Source organism: Cryptomeria japonica, chromosome 6 (genome assembly GCF_030272615.1).
Source record: "Cryptomeria japonica chromosome 6, Sugi_1.0, whole genome shotgun sequence".
Lineage (NCBI taxonomy): Eukaryota > Viridiplantae > Streptophyta > Pinopsida > Cupressales > Cupressaceae > Cryptomeria > Cryptomeria japonica.
In genome coordinates this window covers 117,389,911-117,405,277 of record NC_081410.1, presented here as the reverse complement: position 1 = coordinate 117,405,277, position 15,367 = coordinate 117,389,911, and the positions used below count along the sequence as shown (strand labels likewise).

Genomic DNA, 15,367 nt, shown 5'->3' with positions numbered 1-15,367 from the left:
GCATACCAAGGAATTTCCAAGGAAGCTGACCAATCTTAATCCCAAACAGTCTAGTGATTGCTCTTTGTGGCCCAACTTCAGTGTGGAAGAAAAAGATTTCCGATTTATCCCAATTAATTTCCTGTCCAGTAGCCCAACTATATCTATCCAATACTTTCTTGATAACCGTTGCTTCATGCATTGAGGCCACTCCAAAAAGACAAGTATCATCAACAAACTGTGAATGAGTTGTGGAATCCACCGCTCGTGCAATCTCAATGCCTTTCCACATCCCCTGAGAACGCTTTCGAGCAATTGATCGGCCAAGAACTTCTGCCATTAAAATAAAGAGAAAGGGGGATATTGGATCCCCTTGCCGAATGCCCCTTGAAGTGGGAAAGAAACCTTGAGGACTGCCATTGACTAAAACCGAGGCTGAGAACTCCATAATCATACTAGAAATCCACTTAATTCAAGCCTTACAAAACTCAAGCCTTACTAACACAGCCATCAGGAAGGACCTATCAACTCTATCGTAGGCTTTCTGAATATCTAACTTAAGGATCATTCTTCTCTGCCTACTCTTCATGGTTGTGTGTATCGCCTCATGGGCCACAATAACCCCATCCACAATGTTCCTCCCTAGGGTAAAACCGCTCTGTTCACAAGAAGTCAGCTTATCTAAAATTAATTTGAGCCTGTTAGCAGCAGATTTTGTTATGATTTTATAAATAGTGTTACACAACGAAATTGAACGAAATTCCTCAAACCCAACTGGCTTGGCTTTCTTGGGAATAAGCGCCACCAGAGTACAGTTGAATTCCTTCAAAATAAATCCCCTTGACCTTGACTCTTCGACCACTTCTAACAACTCTCCACCAATCACATCCCAAAAGAACTGGTAAAAGAAAGCCTGAAACCCATCTGGGCCTAGTGCTTTCTCCCCACTGATGAGGAGGTAGAATAGAAGTTAGTCTTCTTTTGAGGTTGGTGGGCTTTGTTCTCAATGTGCTTCCCAAATCAATCCCTAGGCACAAATGGGATTCTTCTAAACCTTTCTCCTATCTCCTCCTCTCTATTCAACACTGCTTGCACCCTATTGTATTGGACATCACTCCTCCTTACCTTCCATGCTAAGGCATTCAAGTCTGAAATGAGATCCTCTTGTGTGTCACCAAAAATGAACAAGTTTGGTTGTCCAACTAGCTGAATCTCCTCTCTTCCAGGAATGGGCAACTGTTGGAGAACCATGGTTTACCCAACCTTGTTTGCACCTTTAAGGATTTCAATCATATTAATGTGTTGACTGAGCATCTAAACAGGTCTGCAAAGTGTGATGACTGTCCTTCACCTTTCAAGAATGAAAATTTTCAAGTTGGGTGCAAAGAACGTTGGTTTACTCAAGGCAACTTCTAGGTTCAAATGGTCATTTTGATCAAATGACTTAGTGCAATGCTGAGGAGCTTGTAGTAGGGTATCTCAGGTCTTAACTTATCATTTTTGATGATTTGAAACCATCACTTACTCCTCCTTCCTTACCGATTTCATGAAATTGTCAAATTTGCTCCAAAAAGGCTACTAGAATAAGCCCTAGTTTTTAGTGAAATTTGTTCACCCTGCTCAATCTGCTATACTTCATGGAAAACCCTTGGAGATGTGGTCTATTGATGATGAAGACTCAAGGATTTTTGCTATGGCAAGTACTGTACGGACTGTTTGAGGACTGCCCCACAAAATAGGCACTTTTCAAGGGTCTTTGAGGGATTTAGTGAGGGTTTGCAATTTGAAAGTCTTCTCCATGATACTAGACCCAATTAAATGTTTTATACCTTGCTATGACATATGCCAAACACTCCCAAGGAATCAAACTTCATCTTAGACTACTGTCATGATATCAAACAAGTGTCATACTGCTGCCCTTACACAGAAATAACAGTCTAGATGACTGGGACAACAACGTTTTTAAGATTTTGCATACTTTTTGAACATTTGTAAACCCAATACAATGAAAGTGTATCAAATATGGATGCAAAAAAGACTTAACATGAGTTTGAACACCCTGCAAAGCAAATAAGAAGGGATTTTTATGACTGATGTTCATACACCGCCATCACTGCACTTTTAACAATCTTAAAACTGTTTACACTTTCTTTCTTTGTTTTAATTTATTTCTTCAATCTATCCCTGGCCTGCAAAGGGGTGTTAATGGCAAGGCAAAAACAATACATATAGCCTCTTAAAGATCTTAAAAGTTGAACACTCAAGGGATGCCACAAAACATGACAGCCTTATGAGACTATGACAGAAAATACACCTTTCTAGGATCCTTATTTAGGTCCTTTACAACCAAATAGTGTACCTTGTCTTCTTAGCATTGAATACATTTACAAATACATTCCATGATGCATAAAAACAAGAATCCATCATTCCATACTGTCTTGGAAGATTGGCAAATGAGGTTTTAATAATGAAAACAGTGACTCACAGTTTTACAGTCTGATTACACTTTTGCTTCTTGCATCCAACCAAGTCATGAGAAAGACAAGGATGGTAAAAGGCAATGATAACTCTTGCCAACTTAACTCTTCTTCAACATTTCAAAAGTACAGTGCTATGAACAACAAAGTACCATTCAAACAAATCTATGAATACCCAAGCCAAGTTGCTCACTCCACATACTTGCCATGGGTTTACAAACACCTGTGCATTGTTAGAAAAGGAAAATGGATGTATGGTATAGTATGTACAGATCCAACAAATTCCCTCAAAGCCATGGATGAAGAGACTTTGAAGAAATTAGTTGGACCATGAATGATCTTCCATTGGAACCACAAAACAATGCCTTTCTCAAGAGCACTTCAAACAAAACTTGTTCCAAACCCCAAGAAAAGATCAGAGATCACTACTAAAACATCAAAGGAGATCATATCAATCAAAAACAGGTTCAGTACGGACTCATGGAGCCATGGTACGGACTGTACTCTAAAAAGTGCAGAAAACTAGTTAAAAACTCACAAAATACAAGCACAAACAAGTATTTCTCTTATTTTTCCAACATGATCAACCCATACAATGATTGGAATATGGTTTTTATACATGTGCCAACTTATTGAAGCCCTTGTATGGATAGGTACAGGCTGGAACTAACCAAAACCACCAAAAACCACTTTTTTGACAACTTTTGACAACTTTTTGACAACTTTTTGTTGCTCAAAAATTGCATTTTGACTTCCGGTGACTTGGCACTCAAACCAATGACTCAACATCATTTAGAAACACTAAATAAACATGCTCCAATGCCTTTCAAGGCTTTACAACATCAAAAATTCAAAAATGCTCATTTGGACCCAAAATTGACAATTTTTAGCCTACCGAGCAAAAAACCAAAAAAAATCTTGGAAACTCACAAAATGAGTTCCAAACCTTATTACACCACAAAAAAAACCTATTAAACCTACTAGAAGCATAAAAATAAACACACATGCTTAATTTGCAATAAAATGTTATACCTGCTAGGATTTGAGCATTCAGGTGCTCAGGTGCTCTTGCACCACCCACCTAGACCAAAAATAGCAGCTTTCACTTCCTTCAATGAGACTGGTTCCTCAAGCATCCTATTATCATCCTTAGAGACTATGGGAGGAATTAACTCTAAAAATTTGGTCTGCAAGCACGCCTGACCAGCCCCGTCCCTCCTCCAAAGATTACCAAAGAAGTCCATTGCCTCCTGATTAATGCGATCTGGGTCCTTCGTAGACGTGCCATCCATAAGTCTCAAGGAGAGGATCCTATTGAGGTATCTCCTTGCCTTCACTGAACTATGAAATTTTTGTGTGTTTCTATCGCCTGCTTTAAGCTAGTTCTCTCGCGATTTTTGCTTCCAATAAATCTCCTCCCTCTGCAAAACTTCCCCATATCTACTAAGCAGATCTTTCTCCATGAGGAAATCCACTTCATACATTCCTTCGGCCAAAAATTTCGCATTCAGAGCCCCCAGATCCCCTTCAATCCTTTTCTTTTCATCAAATATATTACCGAACACATCCTTGTTCCAAGATTTTTGTTTCTGTTTCACATAACTAAGCTTCTTGAAGAACTTAAATGCCAAGAAGCCTTCCACCACCGGAGCCTCCTTCCACCAACCCACCACCCGATCTCTAAATCTTGACTCTCTTAACCATATTTTTCCACCTTGAAAGGGAACCGAAGCGGAATTCCATCTTTTTGCACAACCAAAGAGATCGAGAAATGGTCCGAACCTGAAATTGCTAAGACTTCTGCCTCAAAGACTAAGGGAGCCAAATTCCAATCCCCTGCAAGGAAGAACCTATCTAGTTTCTCAACTATGTTGGAACAGCCCTGCCGTCTATTTGTCCAAGTAAAGCTCCCCCCTTTAGCAACCACTTCAAACAGGGCACTAGAATCCACAAATGTCTGAAAGTGCAATTGTGTCCTGCACATCCTACTCACCCCTCCACGCTTTTCCGAGAAAGAAAGAGTGGCTTTGAAATCCCCAACAACAATAGCTAAGGTCGGCCTCACCTCCGCTAAAAGCTTGGAGATATCCTCCCATAACCGACACTTCTCCGCAGCCAATGTGGGTCCATAGACGTTGATGAGGAAACAAGAAAAATTCATGATCTTCAAAATCACCATAACCATCTGCCAATGTTTAGAGCAAGAAACAGGATCCACCTGAACTACCAATGGATTCCACAAAATGCCTAGCCCTCCTGAGGCCCCTTCTGAGTCCACAAAGAAACCAGACCACCTCTGCCTAACACCAAAAAATCTAGCTGCATCTTCTCTTCCCAATTTTGTTTCCTGAATACAAATTATTTCCGGCTTAATCTGATCAAATCCTCTTTTGATCAGGCGTCTCTTGTCAGGTGCATTGTAGCCCTTGACGTTCCAAGTTAGGAACTTCATTGCTGCCCAGGAGAGAACAAGTCTCTCCCGGATCGAAGCAGTCTTGTCTGACCCTTCATATTGCCTGCTTCCTCAAGCAGCTTCTGCCTATTTTTCCTTCCTCTCAAATTCCCTTTGGACTTAGAGGGATTTGTTTTGGTCTGTTTGATGGTTCTAATCTCTATCTCCCCTAACTCAACAGACAGCCCTAAAGAATCATTGCTTAACCCATCCTCCTCATCTGAATCCATCTTTGTTGGAAGGCCATTATCCACCTTACCCAGGGACATGTGGATGTCTTTGACGCAAGTAACTTTGTCCTCTACACTCCCAGCTAAAGCGTCTTAAAGTTGATTCTCCAGAGGCTTTACACTCAATCCCTTCTCCAGGTTCTCCAGCCTAGTCTCAAAAGTAGAGTAAAACCTATGCTAAGAAGGAATCCCACTGCCTACTACAAAGTCATGACTCAAAGACACAAGATCAACTTTTGTTGTTGTTCCTTCTATGTGGAAGCAAGCGTCCCCACACTCTTCACTATTAGCTTGGCGCACCTGCACCCCTTCGGCACATCCTGCCAGATTTTGAGGGTGGTCCACAGAAATCTCTCCTAATTTTCCATTTGCGACCACATCAACCTCACCTCCAGGAGGACCAAAGACCTTCAACAACGCTTCCTAAACAGGGCAAAAATCCAATGGCACTATCAACCCACCTAAAACTTTTGAACTATGATGAAGTTTCCCAGCCACTGAAACAGCCTGATCCGAACATTGGATGGCATCTGTGTGACCGGATGGTTGCTTCGTCACCTCCAACCTTGCTATCAACTGCTCCTCCAAAGTGCGGTCTACCCTTCCCTTCCCCTTCTGGCCTACCCGACAATCACAATCCTCGTGTCCCCAATCTTTGCAAAGTTTACACTTAACCATGATTTCTTCAACTTCGATCTCTTGTCTCCAAAGACCCTCTAGCGATCTAAGCTCAACTATCTTCGAAAGCCCTGGGTGTGGTTTCCACATGACACAGATTTTTGCATACATGCATGAGTTCAACTTGTCAATCGCTTCATCCGACTTAATGAATCTCCCTAGCTTATCACCTATGCTCTTAAAAACTTCCTCCTTCCAATACTCATTCGGGAGATTGTAGAGCCTAATCCAAACAAGAATTTCCTCTACAGTGGCTTGTCGAGGGTCAAAGTTAGGGATCCAGTCTGTTGGGTCTCAAATCAACAGATTGGATAGGTTCTAAGGAAATGCCAGTCCCTATGGTCAAACCCTCCAATTGACTTGGCCAACATGTAGAGTGAACCTGTTTGGTTGCTTACTCTCTCACTTTAGGCTCTGCAGGACCAAGGCGGGTATACCTATTCACTGAATGTCTCCAATAAACAGTGCTTTTTATAGCAGATATGTTATCCTAATCTGATATCTCCTGATCTTGAAATGGCATGAGTTCCTTGAATGGAGATATAGCAGACGAGTTCAAGATTGTTGTTATGATAATTGTTTGCTTTGTGTTTCTTAATTACTTCTATAGCTGTCAAAATGAAGAAATGATGAGGGTAATTTGTAATTTAGCCAGTGCCTTCTTCGTTAATTGGGTTGCAGAGTCATTACAATTTTCTTCAGGACTTATGGTGCGAATCTGTGAGACAGTTTTTAATTCATCCCTTATGAACCTGTCAGTTACTATTTCTGTTAAAACCAAATGAATGCTTATATTATATGCTGATTGAGTGAATTTAACCCTACCCTTAAGGGACCAGTCAATTAAGCTTTGCAAGGAACAATTATAATCCGCAAGCAAAACTTTTGTTGCAACATTATAACATAAAGCATAGATTTGATCTTAAGAACATGAATAACCTTATCTTTATCAGACAATATCACAGACGATTGCCAAAAGAAAATGAAATAATCCACAACACATATGCAGGGAAACAATTGATCAAGATTTGTATTCCATTGAAGTTCGTACACAGAAGACTTACAGGCTGTCGGTCTTTCGCTCTTAATCCTATCTAATAATCTATCCCCTACATTACAAAAATCATTCTCATATATATATGAGGATGAAAGCTCTTCACGAAGAGACACGACCCTTTACAAAATTAATCATTAACTTGAACATTTCTAAACTTAAGTAAAAAGAGATTCAAAAGCCCCAAATGATGAATGTAATCATCGTCTTTAAATGTTTTGATTCGAGGCGTTTGCTTTTTCAATTCATCCCCCAGCGTCAGATACTTGAATATTATCTGGTTGACGGTAGGGGCCATATCCTTACTTCGATCAATTTATGACAAGGCCCAATCCTTGACGCTGATAAGTTCTTTTCGTAAATCCTCCAAGGTTATTACCTCTCCTTCCTTGTAGACGGAGGGCATTCCAACGGGTTTTTCATCATCTAATTCTTTTAAATCTCTTCTCAGCATATCTTCGAGTTTGACATGATTGTCCATATACGCATTGCCCTCAGTCTTTTCTTCTGGCTCTTGGGCTTCTCTTCAGGGTTTAACTCTTTTCCTTTCCTACTCTTCTTAGAAGAAGAAGACGAAGGTTCCATAGTTACAGTAAATAAGAGAGACAACACTTACTTGGTAGACTGCTCAACCCTTCTGGTTATCGTTTGCAAGTCTCTGCAAGTTCTTCACAGCTTCCAATCTCTCAGCATCGATCTGATTCTTGCGAGAATTTACTCAGTTCAACTGTGATTGTATGGGCAACTTGTGCACAGTTAATGTTCTGCATCCATAACGGCTACTCAAGTGTTTAAACTTAATTGCAGATGTGACACCTTTCAGTTGGGCCTTTAATTCTTTCGCGGGAAGTACAGTTCGCTCAAAGTGCGCGCGTTTCAAGTTATCGATGAAACCCTTGTCTTCGGCCGAGTGTTCAAACTTTCCATCGAAAGCTCATTTTCTTCGATACAACTGTTTCGGTGAATGGCTCATGTCGAGAAGCCACTTTTAAGACTCATCGAAATCACCTTTTCATCGATAGACCCCTTTTTCGACAAGTTGCTCGTGAGTTTCATCGATGCCATACTTTCGATGAGTTTCTTTCTTCGGTGAAGGCTTATGAGTGTTCATCGATATCCCCTTTTCATCGATATCCTTTTTTTATCGATGAAACAGCTTTTCTTTTGTTCGACACCACGTTCATCGATGAAACTTGCATTTCGATGAATGTCTCTTGAGTTTCTTCGGTAACGACATTCCTTCGAAATCACCTTTTGCCTTTTTCGCTTTTTGCTTTTACCTTTTCGATGAAACTTGGAGTATCGATGAGCGGTTTCTTGCGTTCATCGAAGGTAACTTTTTGCCGAAATACCTTTGCTTAATGCTTTATATGACCTGTGTCGATGAAAACGCTCTTTCGATGAAACTTCTCCTGCAGTGCTCGATACAGTTTACTGGCCGAAATATCCATTAGCCTTCATGCTTATGGAAACATATATTATTTATTTTTTTATTTTTTTCAAAAATAGTGCTCAACACAGTCCTTTATATAAAACCCTACTCCCATCATCAAAAACGGCCCAGAATTCATCATTGCAATCTTCTCCTCAGTTGTCCCAGTGATGATAAGGAAAAACCCAGCGATGATAATCTCAAAGTGGCTCCCCCATTCTTCATCGACCTAGGTCCTAATTTTTGGAAAAGTTGGTCAATCCCCTCCCCACTTTAAGAAGAAAGCTCTGGCTCGCAAGACTTCTACCAATTCCTTCCAAGCCTCTGAGTCAATGCAAATGCTGACAGTTCTCTTTTCAGACGTTTCTGGTTTCTCACCAGTGATAAGAGGAGTCAGAACCTTCTTCCTCAATCTCTCTTCCATTTGCTGCTTGCTCCATTTCGGGAAGTTCAAAAATCGCGAATGCCCCCATTTGGTTTTGTCGTCCTCAAAAGGGAATCTGGTTTCACCAAAACTAGCTCCCTCCCTCCTCCTTCGTCCCGTGTCCTGCCACTGCCACTGGTTTGATCGTGGTGTATACCAAGGCCACTTGTTTTCCATTCTTCTTGGTCCATTCTCCTACCCTCGCGACTGAAAATCGCCTCTGCCTGTAAACCCTAACTTCCTCATGCGCTCCATCCTATGTTATTTTACAATATTAATATTAATTGTAAACATAATATTTAAAAAAATAAAAACCCTCATATAAAAATGTATTTTTAAAAAGTAATCAATCATTTCATAATTACAATGTAGCAAATATGTGTTTTTTTAATTATTAGTAAACATTAAAGATAATTAATTTAGTTAAAAAATATGTTTTATAAATTTTTATTTTTAATATTTTTTTAAATAATGATAAGAAGTTTAAAACTCAAATATAAAAAAAAATAGATGTCGATAATCGTATTTCAGAATTTAAAATTAAAATTTGTGTTAGGGAAACAAATAAACAATGTAGATACGATAAGATTTAAATGTCTTTGTATGTAGTAAATATAAGTTAAAGTAAAATAAAATAATTTTAAGGTAAATAAAATGTCTTCAATTGATATCTCTTAACATTTCTTTAGATGGATGCATATAAGATATCTCTACTAGTCTAAGGGCAAGTAAAAATTAGTCCTCTTCGAGAAACATGAAACTTGGATTTATCTCCAAAAGCTATTGAAAGTCTAACAAGAACGTTTTAATTTCCAAAAAAAGTCATTGCCCACAAATCTTTTCTCTCCAATTCAAGTAGAATCTTGAATAAATTTGAGTAGCAAAAAAGAAGTTGATTGTACAACTCAATAAAATGATAATCAATCTAACTAATCAATCAATCTCTTATGTCATTTAACTTTTGATGAAAATCAATCTCTTATATTGTTTAACAACTTTTATTTAAATTGTACATCTCAATAAAATGACATTCAATCTAACTAATCAATCAATCTCTTATATATTTTAACAACTTTTAACAAAATAGTTGAAATTGAATTACAAATACACTTGTCTCAATTTGTTATCTAAACTAACTAGATGACCAATCTATTTAATCTATTCAAGATATTTGTAATCCAAATTATTACAAAGAAATATGTAATATACAAACTAAGGTGCATGAAATGCACCAACATTCGTATTAAGATCAATTAGAGAAGAAGGTAGAAGTCGTTACACAGTTATCCTGCATGAGTGACAACTTTAAATTTTAACTAATAGAGGATTAAGTGGATAACTATTAGTATATATGAAATATTTTAGTGGACTTTCAATTCTCTTGTATTTGTTTTTTTTAAGATAATAATTAAGAAGTTGGATGAACAAGGAGTGAACGATAATTACAACATGGATAGATGGAACCCAAATTTGTTCTATGGCAGAGTATGTAACGAATCTACAAATTTGAGTTCACCTTGGTTTAGTTGGTCAAATAATGGCAAAGTACTCTCAAATTTGGTTTTCTTCGTATGTGACTTAAAAGCTTAATCCCATTGTTTCAATTTCTAGATAGTTACAAAAAATATGGAATCATTTGTTATGTGCACAAAAGTCATAAAATGGTCATTTAGAAATGACCCATTATCTATTTGCACACCTCAAATTATAAGCTATACAAATGAACAATTATTGAAATATTTTAATATATTTTATTTTTTAAGATAATAATTAAGAAATTGAATGAATGAGGAATGATAATGACATGGAACCCAAATTTGTTTCATGCCATAGTATAATTCTACCACTAGACCAGTGGTTGGAAAAAGAGGAAAATCGATAGAGATGGATGGGGCAGATGATAAAGGAATATTTAAAAATCAGATAGCGATGTGGTAAATGGAAAAAGTATGTTTGGAGATGCCGGGTATCGAACCCCATACCTCTTGCATGCAAAGCGAGGGACGCGTCTATTCTGGCTCCAAAATGACAGTACGAATTGACTAACACGCGTGTTAGTCGCGCGTTTTACACCGTCAATTTTATAATAAATAGTTGCGATCGACTAACATGTCGCTATCATGCTGTACGAAAGGTCTGTTTTGGAGCCAGAATAGCTTCAGCCCAAATCGAACACTCTACCGTTTGAACTACATCCCAATGGATTGAAGTTACTTTCACATTTTGATTTCATCCAGCAATGTGGACAATGGTGTTTCCAAATTTATGGTCATTGGCTACAGATTATAAACAATGGTATGTGTTTTGACAACTGCCTTTATAGCTCAGTGGTAGAGCGTCAGTCTTGTAAACTGAAGGTCCGCAGTTCGATCCTGCGTGGAGGCAATGCTGAAATATCCCCTTTGTTGTTTACAAGGCGACTCAGAAGCAGGAGGTGTCGGGTTTAAAAGTTAATGTTGTAGAAAATTTTAGATATTTATTTTGAGTGAATTTTAAAAGTAATGGTTCTTGTTTTGTTTTATTCTATTTTGTTTTTTCATATATATTTACTATCATTATAAATAGGTTACAAAAGAGTGGTTAAATTATAGAAAAATAAATAAATAAATTTAAATTTTATTTAGTGTTAGCTTTAAAGAATAAAGTTTTAAAAATGTATATTTATTAAGAGTTATTCAAAGCTTTTGACAGTTGTCGAATGTAGAATGTCTCTTTTCATAATTATTTATGTATTTCTTAATAAACTAGCATTTGCATCGAAAAGGAAGTGCAAAGGTTTCACCAATAGAAAAATATATATAAGTCAATATGTTAGAAAATACAATTCTCTATGTCTATAGAAGATACACTAATTTAATTTACAATATCTTACATGTGTAATTAGTATTTTTCTATATACATTTTTCAAATACAATCTTGACCTTGGATTGATGATGTGTGTTCAAGCTATAATTTTTATTTTTGAATTTTTACTTCATGCTTTTAATGGTCTATTTGTTCTAGTTAATAACTTGGAAATTTTACGCAAAATATTAGAGTTGCAATGATTACATCTATTGTAATTTGTATAAAATGTGTTATAAATTATAAAGTGGTGTTTGGTCAATAGATTAGCCATGAATTTTATAAAAGATGTTAAAAAATGTTTGTTGACATGCTAATATGAGAACTCACTTCATAAACATTGAAATTCTTCATACCTCTTCTTCTTAGATATAGGTGAAAGATATGGTAAAAATATTATATATTGAAGAAATTCTCATATGAGAAGATTTGATTTATTTATATAGTTTTATTCTTTATGAAATATAGATCTTAGAACTAATCATAATTATTGTGGTTTCAATAGATTAACATTAATCTATGTTAACCATTAAACATAAAATTTGATCAAATTTTATTAACCTCATCTTAGGGTTTTTGAAATGGCTAGCATGTCTCCACATCTGTAGTTTCAACATCATATCCATGATATGCACTGACCAATACATCATGCCACATACATATCATTTCACCTCAACATCTTGAATATGTGTCAATGATCTTGCCCAACCTTCAACCCTACCTTGATTTCTTGTGTTTGACACTAATTGTTGATGGATGCATGAATCCTAGAGGATACTTAAGTTATGTGGACCATGGTATCTCTTATATTTGATCTTGTTGATAGAATGCACCCATTGTTAGATCAACTCCTCTTTGTGTGCTATTTTCTTTTTTACATGGAAATTTAAGTTGACATGAGATCCATTATAGAAGGGATGGGCATAGGCTTTTTCAAGGCTTGTTCTATTTTATTTTCACATAATTAGAATGTCTTTAACTTGTCACAATTGTGGATGTGTATAACGTTTATTTGTTATAACTTGATTCATTTAGTTTTAATTTCTGCTATTATGAAGCATAGGTGGATGCTTTATGAACGTGGTGCTAAAAACATGATTTTTCTCACATTTCCAAACATTAATTTTAGTCTTCTTTTCTCACATTTCCAAACATATTTTTAGTCTTTTGAAAAATAGCTGATTTGTTTATGTATATGTGAACTATGTATGATCTTGGTAAAATTATTAAACTTGATTGAATTGTAATTCAAAAACAACTGCAAGTATTTACAAATATTCATGATCGTTTATTTTTAAGGTGACAATTAATTCTAGGGACATTGATTTTATGGAAGTATGATAAAAGAATACCATATATAGTGGAATCAATAATTCAAGGTGTATTTTCAAGCATAAGGATTTTAAAACTCTAAAATGATTTATTAAGGCTGATACTTTTTTTTTGGTGTTTAGAGATCTCATACGGATAGTACACGAGTTATTAAGAACTTATTTGAGTGAGAAAAGAAACTACAAAAGCTTCTCATTAATTCATGTCATTTTGCATAGTTAAATGAAAGGGTCTCCAAAGTATGGTGAAGAGAAACTTTTAGAAGGCCTACCTAAAGTCTCTATATGCATATGAACTATAGCTTGTAAAATGTTCCATTAATGTTTGCAAGTATTTATATTGTGGTGACAATTAAATAATTTTTATTATTATAAGAGTTGTTTATTCTAAATTTTAATGATAAATTCATTTTTATCTGTACTTCTATAAAAATGATATAATCCTCTAGGTAAGGGTATATCACAACAGAAGTAAGAGCTAGACAACATAGAAAAAAGATGTGGTTAGTATATACCAAAAAAAAAACCTTCTGATTGTGAAAAAAAACTGTATCACCCTCATACATATATCATAAAAAAAAAGTTATATGTAAAACAAATAGATAGATGTTAACCGACCTCCCAAAAAGAAATGCATCTGATTTTGTTTTCAATAGCACTCACCGATCACAAAAATATACAATCTTATTAGAAATATGGCAAAGTTTGGCGCTACCCTGATGTTTATCACTGATAAAAATTTCCCATTTTTTATAAGATGAGTCAATCACCTGTCTGTATAAGCTAGCTACTGAATAATTTTGCAGCAGGTTGTCCCTTAGAATACCTAAGTTGGATCCTCATTCTAATGTTTAGTTTGAAAAATTATTGAATTGTAGAGGCTTTTGACACTTCCAAAGGTGAAACATGAAGACCTTTTGAATTATATGTTCCTTAGATCAATTCTTTTTTTATTAATTTTTGTTTAAAGAATTCAGGGAATGGTCTACACAGGATTTGATTGGGCAAAAAGTGGAAGTTTATGATAAGACATACACCATTAGTTGGGGCCACTTTTGAAAAAGGCATCTGAGCTTATTTTTGAAAGCACTCATTGATCACAGAAATCTACAATCTTTTTAGAAATATTTCATCATTTGGTGCTACCTTGATGTGTATCAATCATCTTAATTTCTTATTTTGATAAGATGAGCCATCTGTTTGTTTAGGTTAGGGGGAAACAACTTACAATTACTGAATAATTTTTCAACAGGTTTTCAGTTTCAGTCCCAGTGGATCCTAATGCTGAAATTGTGAGTAATGCAAATTCATTATGTTTGTTTGGCTAAGGGGTTTATTCATTATTGTAAGCAATGTTGACTTGAAGTTCCTACAACAGATGCCTAAAAGATCCAGTTGGAGCCAACAGCAAGTCATGACAGAGCCTAACTGGGGCTTCTTTAATGGATATTGGGGTTACCATTATTATGACCATCTAAGCAGCTGAGACTGGTGTTAAAAAATGACCATCATATTATATTATTTGAATATAATATGACCATTTAAGTGGAGTCAAGTTTACCAGCACAATTCATGATACGAACCTACATTGCAATAAAAACAATGGGCTTAGAAAAGGACCTGATGCCTAAGCTTCAAGATTGCAAGGGCATATTTATAACTCGTTAATTCAATGATGAGAACGTGTATGTATTTCTTAGTTTCTATCAAGAATTATTTATTCTATAGCTGCATTATTTCTAATCTCTTTTATATTTGAAAACACATTCTACAAGTGACCCATTCGATAAATGGGATGAAGACACTAAAAGATGTATCAGAAAAGTAAATCCAAACTGTTAAAGCTGTGGTTGGACCGAAGGACCATGTTATTTGTGCATTATCAAGTGGTTTTTTCTACAATCACTTCAACGCTTGTGCATAAAGCAAATGGAGGGCTTCACAATCATAGAAAGTTTGTTAGATGCATTTCTGGTACAGGAAATGCATCTTGCGGTCCAAGACGCATCCTAGGGGGTCAAAGACGCATCACTGGTCTGAGATTATCATCAATTGGTATGCTATATAGCATTTTCCTTCTCATACGTTACACCATGTGAAAATGCCCTGTGCACACTCCATATTAGATACATGAGATTGAATTGCTCAAAATCCAATATTCGATTTTTGACTGTACAAGATCAAGCATAATACCTATACTAATGAGAATTTCTATATTTTTAAGGTATGTTTCTCATAATCTAAGGGTACCCAAACAATGCCTGCAAAATCCAGCAGGCTTATATCTGGGAAAGGTTTTTCTACATTCAAGCTAACATATATTCAAGAATAGTTAACGACCTCCTGACTCCAAGTCTGCTATGAGGATTGACATGTTCTCCTAAGTAACAAGGGAATACATACCATACCAGAACCAAGCTCTGAAATTCTTCTGTTGAGTTTGATGCAGGATTCTGTGGTTTCATA

At 36.2% G+C, this 15,367-nt stretch overlaps 1 protein-coding gene and 1 non-coding gene across 2 annotated transcripts; one reads left to right on the top strand and one right to left on the bottom strand.

The window, feature by feature from the left end:
* Positions 1–4,152: 4,152 nt before the first annotated feature.
* LOC131074785 (uncharacterized) lies at positions 4,153–4,908 on the bottom strand. The gene has a single exon (XM_058011465.1). The coding sequence runs from the start codon at positions 4,906–4,908 to the stop codon at positions 4,153–4,155; it is 756 nt and encodes a 251-aa protein (XP_057867448.1).
* A 6,131-nt stretch (positions 4,909–11,039) lies between these two features.
* TRNAT-UGU (transfer RNA threonine (anticodon UGU)) lies at positions 11,040–11,111 on the top strand. Its single transcript has one exon. It is a non-coding gene; the product is annotated as a tRNA-Thr (tRNA).
* Positions 11,112–15,367: the final 4,256 nt, after the last annotated feature.